This window comes from Vombatus ursinus, unplaced genomic scaffold (genome assembly GCF_900497805.2).
Source record: "Vombatus ursinus unplaced genomic scaffold, bare-nosed wombat genome assembly UNPS02014786.1, whole genome shotgun sequence".
Taxonomy (NCBI): domain Eukaryota; kingdom Metazoa; phylum Chordata; class Mammalia; order Diprotodontia; family Vombatidae; genus Vombatus; species Vombatus ursinus.
In genome coordinates, this window is record NW_020954564.1 from 689005 (window position 1) to 702277 (window position 13273).

General features: G+C 42.6%; 1 protein-coding gene across 1 annotated transcript in view; it reads right to left on the reverse strand.

The window, feature by feature from the left end:
- Positions 1-10658: 10658 nt before the first annotated feature.
- Positions 10659-13273, reverse strand: part of LOC114046950 (TBC1 domain family member 20) — a 38341-nt gene continuing 35726 nt past the window's right edge. Inside the window, exon 8 of the mRNA XM_027867592.1 lies at positions 10659-13223. Coding sequence (XP_027723393.1) covers positions 12968-13223 — 256 coding nt within the window. The 3' untranslated portion in view covers positions 10659-12967. The remainder of the gene's footprint in view (positions 13224-13273) is intronic.

A 13273-nucleotide genomic window follows, 5' to 3' on the forward strand; every position in this document is an offset into this window, starting at 1 on the left:
ATTTGTTTTAACCTGTCAGTTGCAGAGTGGATGCCACCCGCATTGATAGAGGGATTTCCCTATACCATGGAAATCACTATTCTTGTCCCCCAAAAATATAAAAAATAAAACACCCAACGCTGCTCAGGTCAGCCATCTCTGTGTGTGGGGTGTTCAGGGAGGACTAGCACCTCAGGTGTGAGGGCTTGCCAAGCGCATTTCAGGGCTGCTCACCCGCCTTTGGTGTCTACCTTCACACAGCTCTCACCTGTAGCTCCAAGAAGCTGTAGCATGAGCAGTGGTCGCACACCGGTAAAACTGTCTTGGCAGACGGGCTAACCCAGGTGGAGGGTAACCGATTGGCTTTAGACCCGCAGGTGAGATAGTGAGGTGTCTATCCCAAGCATGTGAAGACTTCCCCTGGTGGATTGGGTAGATGAGCACAATTTGTTCCAATGGCCACAAAGGCGGCTGAAGCAGGAGCTGTGGAGCACTTAGGGCTTGGTCAGGCATTGAAGATGCCAAGGTCATTCACTGCATCCTGGGCCATCGCCAGTCGTCACTGGACTTGGATGACTCTGGAAGAGAGAGTGAGGCTGACAACTTTGTGCAGCTCTGCCTCACTTCAATCCAGTCCACTCACAAGTCAAGACATCACCTGCAATGTCACTGGCTCTTTTTGAAAACAAAGGACAAACAACAACCATCTCTGCCTAACAGCAAGAACTACATCAGGAGCTAAATTCAAAACTTTACTTTCACCAAGGGAATGAAGGTGTCAGCTGAGTTGAGCACATGCTCTACCAAAGGCCCTCGATATTAGTCATAGAATGATGGCATGTACTACCTCACAGCACCCCAGATGGTAGATTAAAATGGGTCACCAAATGTCAAAGACAGAAAGGAACCAAATACACCCAAAAATTCATAGAGGCATTTTTGGTGGCTGTAAAGACCTACAAGCAAAGTAGATTCCCATCCATTGGGGGATGGCTAAACAAGTTATGGTATATTTATGTAACAGAATCATCTTAAGAAATTAGGCATGTGAAGAATTCAGAGAAGCATCGAAAAACTCATCTGAACTATTGTAGAGTGATGAAGACAAATGCAGGAAAATCAAACAATGACAACAATAGAAATAGAAAGAAAAATAATCGAAGCTGCATGCTTTAATTAAAATGGCCTAGTTGAGCCCCAGAAGAAATAGGGAAAAATCATTCCCTTCTTTGCACAAATCGGGGAATATCACATATACTTGTGTGAGTTGCTCTGTTCTTTCTTTCCTTTGAGCTTCACCTCCCTCCTGCCCACTCACTCCCACAAATTGCAAAAAAGAGAAACAAAACTCTTTTCACAGTTATGCATAGGCAAGGAAAACAAATCCCCCTACCAACTCTCTCCAAAAATATTGGCCTCATTGTACAACCTGAGTCCATCCTCCCTCTACCAGGAAGTGGGTAGTTCATTTACTTCGTCATCCATTGGTCATTGCATCGATCATAATTCTTACAGCTTTCAAAGTTATTGGTCTTTGGTGTTGTTGTTACTGGATCAATTGTTCTACTGGTTCTGCTCCTTTCCCACTGCCTCAGTTCCTCCAAGTCTTTCCTGGTTTCTTCTCAACTATTCCTATTGTCATTTGTTTATAGTCACATAATATTTATGCCATAAACTTGTTCAACCATTCCCAAATTGACGGGCACCCCCCTTAGTTTTCAGGACTGCACCACTTTCCCTTCTTTTTAAATCTGTATCTCTATTAAACAAGAGTTGGATTTTTGGAAATGGTACCTATTGAGAAAAGGTGGTGCAAAAACAAAAGAAATCCTCTTTTCCCTTTTAAACTGGACCTGTGATTTCCTGTGTAAGGTGCCCTGGTGAGGAACTTTCTCAACCTATGTAGATTATCACTTAATCTGCAGTTTAGAATTTTAGAGAATTGCCTAAGGTACCAAGAGGAGGTGACTTGCCCAGGGTCATACATCCGGCCAGTATATGGTACAGGTCATACTTGAAGCCAATTCTTCCAGCCTGAGACCAGCCCTTAAACCATTACCTCAGTCCACCTCTCAGAAACAAAATATGTGAATAAAATTATGATTTAAAAAATAATGCAATGGTTCTCTGGGAGGGGGAGAGGGAAAACTATGGTGATATAAAAATATTTCAATAGAAATTTTGAAAAGAATGCAGTGAAATCATAAAAAATTAAGAAAACTAAGACATTTTAATGCACGAATAAAGTTTTTTTAAAAAATAAAGTAGTTCATGAGCAGATTAAGGGTCTAGAGTATTCTTCTCCAAGGTCTCCTGGAATCTCTCAATTTTTCTCTAGATAGAATAGGAGAGAGGAGGAAAGACAGTTTGAGAAGAGGGAAGGAAGAAGGGGGAGAGAGTGAGAGTTGGGGAGGGGAGAGAGGAGAAAAAGGGGAGGAGATGGAAGAGAGAAAAATGGGGAGAGAGGAAAAGAGGAAAGAAGGAGGAGAGACGGGGAAAGGGGAAGAGAGACCCCCCCACAGACACAGCCCACCCCCTCAACAGCCAAGGTGAGGTTTGCCCAGCAGGCTGCGAGCCCACTGCTCCCCATCCTGGCCCCCAGAGCAGGCTACAGATGTGTATAAAAACCCTCTCTTAGCATGGCAATTAAAGACCTACCAGGTCCCAGGCAATTCAAAGTCCAACTCTCAGCACTTCCGGTCCTCAGCTGGCACTGGTACGGGCGGAAATCCAGGGAAGGAGAAGGAAAGATCCGCGTCCCTGCCTTCACCGATTCCCTTTGCCTGTGCTCTCCTTACTGATAAGGGCAACGAGGGAACCCTCATACTTTGCTGATGTCCACATTCTGCCAGCAGAGACACCAGCAAGGCCAACCCCAGGGCAAGAAGGAGAAGAAAAAAGATGTCCTGCCCTTCTTTCGCCACTGCTGCGCTCTACCCCAACCCTTTGTGCCCATCCCTCTCCCCTCAGTAGGGGCTCTGAAATCAATCACGTTTATACTTCATGAATTCCATCACTCTTCTTTCTGACTGATTGATTGCTCACTCGTTCATTCAACCGACCAACCCACATTTAGAAAGTCAGCAGGAAACAGTGGGATGGCAAAAGTCAATAATCTTTTGGGGTTCAAGTTGAATTCCGGCAAAATTGTTTGCTCCAGGACAAGTAATTTAACCTCTAAACCTCAGCTTCCTTTTTCTGTAAATGGGGATAATAAACACTGGGGGGCTCTGCTTTTGTGCTCTGTGAACCAAAGCACTCTCTAAATGCATCAATACTTCAAATGTGGGAACTCCATCCACCAGCTCAGATCACATCCTAATCAAAATATAGTAGATAAAGTGTCTGAGGCTCCAGAGGCCAGACAAACCCAGTAAGTGACTCAGAATCTTAGGAGTCTTCCTCACTCCATGTTCATAATTATCCACAGCCTCTCACTGTACAGATGAGTGATTCTACGATGGCAATGAAGGAACGGTGCAGTGAAAGTTTTCATCCTGTTACTGGAATTCTGGGCCCCAGAGAGCAGGTAAGGGGGTGGTTTTCCAGGCCCTGAAGTCATGCTGTCTTTAGCTTTGCACATGAAGACTTAGAGGACAGATCACATAAAACATTAGGGGTGCTCTTTTCTGGGTTCTATCAATTCTGCTATGATACATCACATGGGAATTTCCAAACCAGATCATGGCTGGAGAAGTGGTAATTACAAACTCAGAGCAGAAGCAGAAAACTGCCACGTTTTATGAAAGAAGAAGGATGTGGCTGAACCACAAGGGCTGGTGGGGGAAAAAAAAAGAAGAAACCAAACCAGAGAATGAAAGCAAGCCTTCCTGGTTGACATCAGGATTCCTGTGCCAGCTGCTCCTGTCTTTCACCCTCCTCCAGACTTACAGTGCTAGGTCCAGCTTTAGGCCTGTCCTGCCCTTTTTTTTTTTTTTAAACTTAGAGACACTGGGAAAAAAAAGTAATGCTGATTCATTTTTCTGTTGTCTTTATCTAACAACTACCTAATGAGAATAGTTTTGCAAATATCATTATAGTCATTTCACAGAGAATGAAACAGACATAGGGAGGAGAAATAATTTGCTCACAGTCATTGGGCTGGTTTGTGGAAGAATTGATCTTGGACCCCAGGGCGCCAGGCTGGCAGACGCAGGACTTTTCAAATGGAACCACAAGCTGTGGTTAGTGTGACATCTAAGAGGCACATAGAAGATTGAGGCCATGAAACCAGAGCAGTGCTTTTCAGCTTTCTGCCATGTCGTAGCCTATTTGTCAAATGCTCTAGTTCTAAGGCAGGACATTCAAGGAAAACAGCCCACTCCTTTTTAAAAAGAATAATTTTTTTATTGATCCCTTTTTTATATTACTATAATTTCCCCCACTATTCCCCCCACCTCTGCCAGAGAGTCATCTCATATAACATTACTTTTGAAAGACAAATTAAGAAAAAGAGGAGAGAAATCAGCATAACTGATCAATACATTAAAAAAAAAAAAAAACTCTGAAATTACGTACAATGTCCGACACTTGTGGCCCTCTCACCTCTGCAAAGTGAAGGGGTATTTTCTCATATTTCTCTTTTGAAGTCATACTTGTTCTTTGTAATTTTTTTATATCCACTTGGGTTGTTTTTTTTTTTTGGGTGCGTGGTTGTTCTGTCCATTTACATTGTTGTAGTCATTGTGTAAATTGTTTCATCAGCTCTGTTTATTTCACTCTGCATCAGTTCATACAGATCTTTCCATGCTGTTCTCTATTCATCTCATTTGTCACTTCTTACAACACAGTAATATTCCATTACACTCATGCACCACAATTTGGTTAGCCATTTCCTCGTTGATGGGCATTCACTTTATTTCCAATTCTTTGCTATCACAAAAAGTATTGTTTATGCATGACTAATGTAGAAATATGTTTAATATGATTGCACATGTATAGTCTATATCAGATTGCTTGCCATCTTGGGGAAGGGGAAAAGGAGGGAGGGAGAAAAAAATTTGGAACTCAAAATCTTATAGAAGTGAATGTTGAAAACTTAAAAAAAGAAATCAGGATGTAAGGAATAAATGTTCATTATGAAGATGCCAGTGACCTAAAAAAAAAAAAAAAGGTACTGCTTATGAATATTTTGGTAGATAAGGGAACTTTTTTCTTATCAATGGCTTCCTTAAGCTATAAGCCTAGTGATGGAATCCCTGGGTCAAAGAGTATGGACATTTTAATTACTTTACTTGCATGACCTAAATTGCTTGTACTGATTCACAGCCCTACCAAAAATATACTAGGGTGCTTACTTTCCTACAATCCCTCCAACATTAACTACTGCCATCTTTGTCAATTTGAAAGGTTTAAGTTGAAACCTCAGGGCTTGATTTTAATTTTTATTAGTATTAGTGATTTGGAGCATTCTTTCCTATGATTAATAGTTTGTGATTTTTCTTTTGAGAACTGTTCATTCATCTTTCCACCATTTATTTATTGGGGAATGGCTTTTATATACAATCTGTTATATTTATATGTATATATACATATTTTATGTATAATGTTAATTGTTTATACAACATACATACTAAACCCTATCAGAGAAATTTGATACAAAGATTTTCCCTCATTCTATTATTTCCTTTTTTATCCTAACTTCATTAATTCTGTTTGTGAAAATTTTATTAAAACCATGGTTTTTTGTTTTGTTTTGATCTTTTGCAATTGGCCTCTATCCCTTGTCTGGTTAAGAACACATCTCCTACCTGTGCACATGAGAGTTATATGATCTGCTTCTCTTCGAATTTTTTTTTTAAAACATGACCTTAAGTAAAGGTCTATTTAGAATATACTGTGAAATACAGTGTAAGGTGTTGGTCTAAATCCAATTTCTGCCAGACTGCTTTCCAGTTTTCCCAAGTTTATCAGATGGGGAGTATTTACCTTGTTTTCTGGTTTATCAAAGACTGGGTTATTGAATTCCATTACTTCTGAGTCTCCCCTGTCTAGTCTGTTCCATTAATCTGCTTCTATTTTTTAACCAATACCAAATGGTTTCTGTTGCTCTATAGTAGAGTTTGAGTTCTGGAAGTGAACACACTATTCTTCATTACCAGAGACAGCAACGTGTTAATGCAGATGACTGGAATCAGCAAAAAGAATATGTCTTATTGATTTTGACCATGACTTCATTCTCTAATACGGGGAAACTTGCCATGGGGAAGAGTGTATGGACCTCCAACTTGGATGGCCAGTTCCCCCTTCTGTTATAGGCAGAGAGGTCTGCTTATAGCCCTAGCTAGCTTGCCAAGCCACACTAATGAACCACGTGCAGAGATACATGTGCCAATATGTAGCTTTAAGGCAAAGTCATATCTAACGTCCCACTCTCCCACTAATTGGTTGTATGACCTAAGGTGTGGTACTCACCTTCGGTCAGCCTCAATTTCTTCCTCTGTAAAATGAGAGGCTTGACTGAGAGAATCAAAGTCTCACTGGAGACACGGATTTATATCTCTCTTGACAGCAGCCTTTTGGAGGTAGTATGGTGCAGTGTATAGGATGCTGGACTTGGCAATGTAAAGATCTGGGTTCCAATACTGTCTCAGAGTGTGACAATGGGCAAGTCACAATTTCTCTCTGCCTCTGTATCCTAAGCTTTAAAACAAGGGAGTTGGACTTAATGACCTTTAAGGTCCCTTCCAGTTCTAAATCTGTGATCTCTTAAGGCCCACCTTTAAGCTTGGGTGATATGGTTCAGTAGAAATAGAGGTTCAAGTTATGGCACTAACTGGCTTAGTGACCTTGGGCAAGTCATTTTGTGCCTCAGTTTACCCATCTGCAAAATGGGGCTAAATAAAATATTACCTACTTCATAGGGTTGTTATGAGGAACAAGTGCTTTGAAATTATACAGCTATATTTGTGAGTAACAATTCTTACTGGGAAAGTTGTTTGGATAGATTCTGAAGCAGTACTTTTGATATTGTTCCATTCTCTTCCTACTTTAGGACTAATATGGAGCCTCTTGAGTCTAGATTACAGGTTGAGAACCAACTCGGTCATTCTTCACAGAACGAAGGGGGAGGCTTTTGGGGGAGGCAAGGCTAGAAAACAGTTCATGTGAAAAAAAGAGTCAAAAATTCCAAACTCGGTGAACACCCAGTGTGATGGCGAAAAAAAGTTAATACACTCTTCAGCTGCTTTCATAGCAGAGTGGTGTCCGGAACAAGGGAAGTGACAGGCCCTGATTTGAACCCATATGGATTTTTGTGTTCAGTTCTGGGTACCACATTTCAGAGAGGTGATTTACAATCTAGTACATTCAGAGGGAAACTAGTATGATGAAGTGACATGAAAATTGGGTGAAAGAGATCCTTAAAATGATAAAAGTAGTCTTAGGGATAGGGGAGAGGGAGGGGGGAGGAAGATGGAGAGGGGTTAAGGGTGGGGTGGTGGAGATGATGGTTGTCCTTAAGTATTTAAAAAGCTGCAATTCAGAAGAGGGTTCAGACTTATTCTTCTTGGCCCCAGAGCACAGTACAGAACTAACTACAGGTAAAAATTCCAGAGGCAGATTTTGACTCAACATAAAGAAAAAAATTTTCTAATACTAATGAGCTGCCTCATAAGAAAATGGGTTACCCCTCCCTGGGGGTCTTCAAGCAGATGCTGATAACTACTGGTCAGAAATATTGCAGAGATTTGTATTTAGCCACTAACTTGAAAAACAAATAAACACTAAGTAAGCCTACAGGCAAGCTCATCTGCTCTAAGATGTCACTATTCAACATCCAACTGTGATCATAATAGCTAACATTTGTACAGCACTGTACTATGTGCCAGGCACTGTGTTAAGTGCATTACAATTATTATCTTACAATAATCTTGGGAGGTAGGTGCTATTATTATCTCCATTTTACAGATGTCAAAACTGAGGCAAACAGAAGTTAAGTGACTTGTTCAGGGTCACACAGCCAGTGTCTGAGGTTGCTTTTGAACTCAGGCTTTTCCTGACTCTAGGTCCCAGTGCTCTATTCTTTGAGCCACCCAGCTGCTCTACCCTCCTGGTTGGCAGCCAGGAGACAAAACTAATCTAAAGCCCCAGCCGAAGACTTCATAAAACATACGCTGAATAATTTAACCTTTAGAAGGCTGGCATTGGGTTATTCCATGGTACAAGTTATGGAAGTATGGAAGGTAGGGGAGAAAAGGATGGAATAATACAAATATCTAATATTTCTATGCTGCTTTACTACTTACAAAGCATTTTACAATATCTTGTTTAATCCTAACCAACTACTCTATGAGGCAGGCAGGATTATCTACCTCCTGGCTCATTATCCTTATTTTACAGATGAGAAAACACGCCCAGAGAGAGGCCAAGTGCCTTGCCCAATGTCACATGGCTTGTTAAGTCGCAGAGCCAAGTTTTGTACAGACCTTTGTTTCTGCTGTTAGAGACTAGCTTAAAGGGTCCCAAAGGAGGCTGGAGGCACAGGGCATGATTAGGAATGGAAGTTTCTCGTCTTTGGCTCTAAAGCATTGGCTCTACCCGTCACTGTGTCGCAGATCCCTTTGCCAATCTGACGAGGCCCATGGACCCCTTCCTCGGGACTTTTTGAAATGCATAAAAATATACAGGATTACAAAAGGTTACAATTACATTGAAAGAGTTATCACAATATTTTTAAAAACAAGTTCATAGGCCCCAGATCCAAGAACCCTGCTTTGAAGCAATGACAAGCCATCTCAAGGGGTGAGTTTGGGTTTCTTTAGCACTTCTTTCCTTCTATATTCCTGGCCTGGGCAGACAGTATTAATAGAAAGCTCATGCTAGAGCTGCTCTCCTCTTCCCAAATGAACCAGCTCTAGGGCAGAGGCTTACTGCTAAGCCCTGGGCTCCTGCCTGCTGCCAACTGGAGGTTAAAATGTAGGCAGGAGGGCTTTTAGAGGACTACTCTCAACAGTGCTGATGCATGTAATCAATCCCATAAGACTTCAGGGCCTGTGACTACTTAACCATTAACAATCCCATGCCCTTCCCCAACATAGTACAGCTAGGAGTTATACAGATAGCTAGCTGTCTTTCCATAAATAGATAGGTATCAAACTGCAGAAATAGGAGGGATGTAGCTAGAGCATCATGCAGCTTTTGTTACAGATCTCCTGGCGAATCATGGAGCTACATCTGATTTGACGTGGTCCAGCTATATTGGTCAGAAGACTGGTCACTTACCTGCAGGAAGCAACATAGAGGCTGCCAACCCAATTTCCCAGATGGGATATGGAAAACCTTCAGTGCTAGCTGGCTTCTGACCTTACCATTCCACCAAAACTGATCTCTCCAAAGTTACTAATGATCTCTTACTTGCCAAATCCAATGGGCTTTCTTTAGTCCTCCTTCTTCCTGACCTTTCTGTAGCCTTTGACACTATTGAGCACTCCCTCCTCCTTGATACTTGTCTCTCTAGGTTTTCAGGACACCATTCTCTCCTGGGTCTCACTCCTTCTCTGTCTCCTTTTCTGGATCTTCTTCCAGATCATGCCTTTAACCCATAGGTGTCCCTCAGGGTTCTGTCCTGGGCCCTCTTCTCCTTTTGTATTTCTTTGCTTGGTGATATCATCAGCTCCCACAGATTTAATTATCATTTCTACACTGATGATTTTCAAATCTACCTATCCTGCCCCAATCTCTCTGCTGACCTCTAATCTTAAATTTCCAACTGCCTTTCAGACATCTCAAACTAGATGTCCAGTAGACATCTTAAACTCAACATGTACAAACCAGAACTTTTCCCCTAACCCCACCCCCCAACTCCTTTCTCCATTACTGCAGAGGGCAAGACCATCCTTTCCATCCCCAGGCTCACAAGCTAGGAGTCATCCTGGATTCCTCACCATCTCTTGACTCCAACATCTAAGCTGCTATCAAGGCCTCTCAATTTCACCTTTGCCACATCTCTCTCCTCTGACACTACCACTATATCGATACAGGCCCTCGACACTTCACACTGGATTACTGCAATAGCAGCTGGTGGGTCTGCCCGCCCCATGCCTCTCCCCACTCCAGTCCATCCTCCAGCCATTAGTGATTTTCCTGAAGTGCAGTTCCAACTATGTCAGCCCTCTACTTAAATGCCAATGGCTCCCTATCAACTCCAGGAGCAAGTACAAAACGCTGTTTGCCATTCAAGGCCCTTTATAACCTAGATCCCTTCTACCTTTCCAGTCTTCTAATACTTTACTCCCCAACAGGCACTCTTCAGTCTAGTGACACTGGCTTCTTGGCCACTCCATAAATAAGGCACTCCGTCCCTTGGCTCTGAGCATTCTCTCTGGCTGTCCTGCATGACGGGTGTGCCCTCCCACCTCCTCCCTGGCTTCAAGAACGAGACAGATTCCTATCTTCTTCTACAGGAAGCCTTCCCCAACTCCTCTTTATTTCAGTGCCTTCCACTAACTACGTCCAGTTCATTGCTTTGTTTGCACATTGCCTCCCCCGTTAAGACTGCAAGCTTCTCGAGGACAGGGGCTTTTCTGCCTCTTTTTGTACCCCCAGTGATTAGCATAGGGCCTGGCACATAACAAGCCTATAATAAATGTTTATTGATCAATAGAAGTAACCTGAATTGCTGATCTGGTCCATCCAGAAAGGAGGGACAACAGGCAATAAGCTGACAGAAGAGGCTGAGATTGTTTAGTAACCACACATGGCTGTTTATTTCATACAGGGATCTGTACAAATTGTATTTACACATATATATTCTTTACAGAATAAGTAAATCACCTGAAGATAGGAGAGTATGAGTTTTTTCCTCGTTGGCAAAAGGACATCCTTAGCCTCAAGAAAGGAGCAAGGCAAGTGAATTTTCCTTCCTTTTTTCCATCAGGGTAAGAGAGAAGCTAGTTTATTTTGCTTTCAGGAAGACTGTGGGTTGGGTGGAGGGACTGGTAACAATTTTAGGATCCTGACTACACCTGTTCCCTACTAATGAGCACCTTCAGCTTATTAAAAGAGATCAGTCTCCCTGTAGCAAAATGCTAATACACAGCCAGTCCTCCCTTATGCTGACATCATAACCTGGCGGGGTTCCACTCTCTTTACTTGGGAAGGAGTTTCCTTTGTCATCAGAATCATCAGGATGGCTCCCTAGAATGCAACCAACTTAAAGCTAGACTGCCCCTAAGCCCTTGGGGAGGATTCTCATCACCTGTTTGGCCATTCGTGTCAAACCTTAAGAAGGATTTCACAGGATCCTCCCTTCACCCTGCTTCAGAGTTTCTCTTAGTTTTAAAGTGCGTAGTGAAAATTCAATGTTTGACACCCTTCCAACCCTTTGGGAAGGCTCCTGCCAAAAAAATAAACCACCCATCTCATGCCCACCATGTGGTCAGACTAGGCAAAGATTTCTGAGTGAGAAAGGAGTGAAAGCAGGATTCACTAGGGGGAGTGCATCTGATACCTTCACTTGTAACAAAATACCTGTAAAAGAGAACCGTGCAGAAGAGACCGGGAAAGATTTAGAGGAAGACGGCTGAGTGGCTGTTTAACATCTGACACCCCAGTTTCTCTAAAGAAGCAGAAAAGGCACTTTTTTTTTTTCTAGCCAGAGTCAGGTTTAAAATAAACCTGGCTCTGGGTATTGGAAAAGCCACTTTCTAAATGGACTGATGAATTTAAACCTACTTCCCCCACATCTCGTGCCACAAGTATGGGAGCGTGGGTTTGGTTCCTCCAGGATCCTGCTGAGCTTCACAGAGACTGCAATTTACCCCTCCTGAAGGAATGGTCAATTTCTAGCAATATTCCCTACAAAATAAGAAACTGCCTGGGGGAAAGACAGAACTGAACCTATGAAGTGATAAAGAGGTAGTGTGTGGGTGTTTCTTTTGGGGATGGAGGGACCAGAGAAAAGCCCAAGACATGACAGGCTGAGTGGGTTTTGTGGAGGTTTGGACTGTTTACAAATTTAATTTGGGTTGACATACAAAAACACTTGATGGCAAGTAGTTTTCAGGGCCTCATGTTCACCCTCCTAAGTAGTAGCTCTTTTTCCATGGACAAAGAACGTTAGTAAAGCAAGTTTATATGTATATTCAAAAAATTGTAATAACAATGGCTTTTATATGCCATCTATGTGGCTCAGGGGCCCTGGGGGGCAGAGGAACAAAAAAGAAGAGAAGATCAACTCAGAACTGAATCTGAAAAAATCATTACCCATTTATGCTTGACAGGATGTGCCCAAGGGATCCCTGGGCTGGGAATAGGATTTGCCCAGTGACCTATTTCATACCTGTCTGTTTATTTCTCAACTAACTGCACTGGGAAGATGGAAAAAATTAACACTAAATCCTTGGCTAACTGGGTCATGTCAAAGCTTCACTGACTGGAGAACTCAGAAAGTGAACTTGGAAAAAAAGTATGGTGGCCAATGGATTATCAGGACCTTACAAACAGTTCCGTTTAAGAACTTTCTCTGTTCTCTGAATACCTACAGACCCTCCCTGGCTTTTGCTCAACCTTCTTCCAACCATTCAACTACTGTGATGGTTCCTTCCTCCCTTGTATAAAAAGGAAGAGAGGCAAGAGAAACCCCTGCAGTAAGGACAGGAGGCTTGCAGTGGCTCAGGTTACTACTGGTCTCCCATAATTCAGTTGAGCTCAGTCCACATGAGCTCCAAAGACAAAAGGGAGTTAAAGTAACTCAATTCCCCTGTCACAGGGGAAGATGGCAGACATCTGCCCAATTAGAAACCCACTGCTTAATGACCAAAGAGATAAAGAGGTTTAATACCATGGCCCTAAAAAGCCCTTGGTGTTGGGTGGACCCTTCCATTAGCCCCTGAAGCAAAGGCAAATCATGGACAGGGAAGGTAGGGTGGTGGGGATAGAAAACCCTTGACATAAACCCTTTTAATAAAGGAATGCTGACTTCCTCTCAATCTTCCCATGGAAGGGTGAGAAGCTTAATTTAAAATAACAGGAGCCTCCTCCCCAGTTGTCAGGGAAATAGCTGTAGTTGAAATTTAGGGGCCCACTCAAGGGCACTCTTCACCACTGCTAAAGCAGCTGCTCCCAGAGCCACTGTCAGCCCCATCACTGCCAGCTTCACAAAGCGATTGGTCCTTGGTTTGGTCAGGATATTTTTTGTCCGATCTTCAGGCTGCAAGAACCCTCGGAAGCGCTGCCGCAATACCATGTCTGGTCTTTGCTGGGCAGATGCCAACTCAAAGTCTTTAAAGGTAGAGGCTGCTGTTCTGCAAAGGAAAGTGATGGAGATGAGAATTTGTGTAGGGGGCAAAATGGA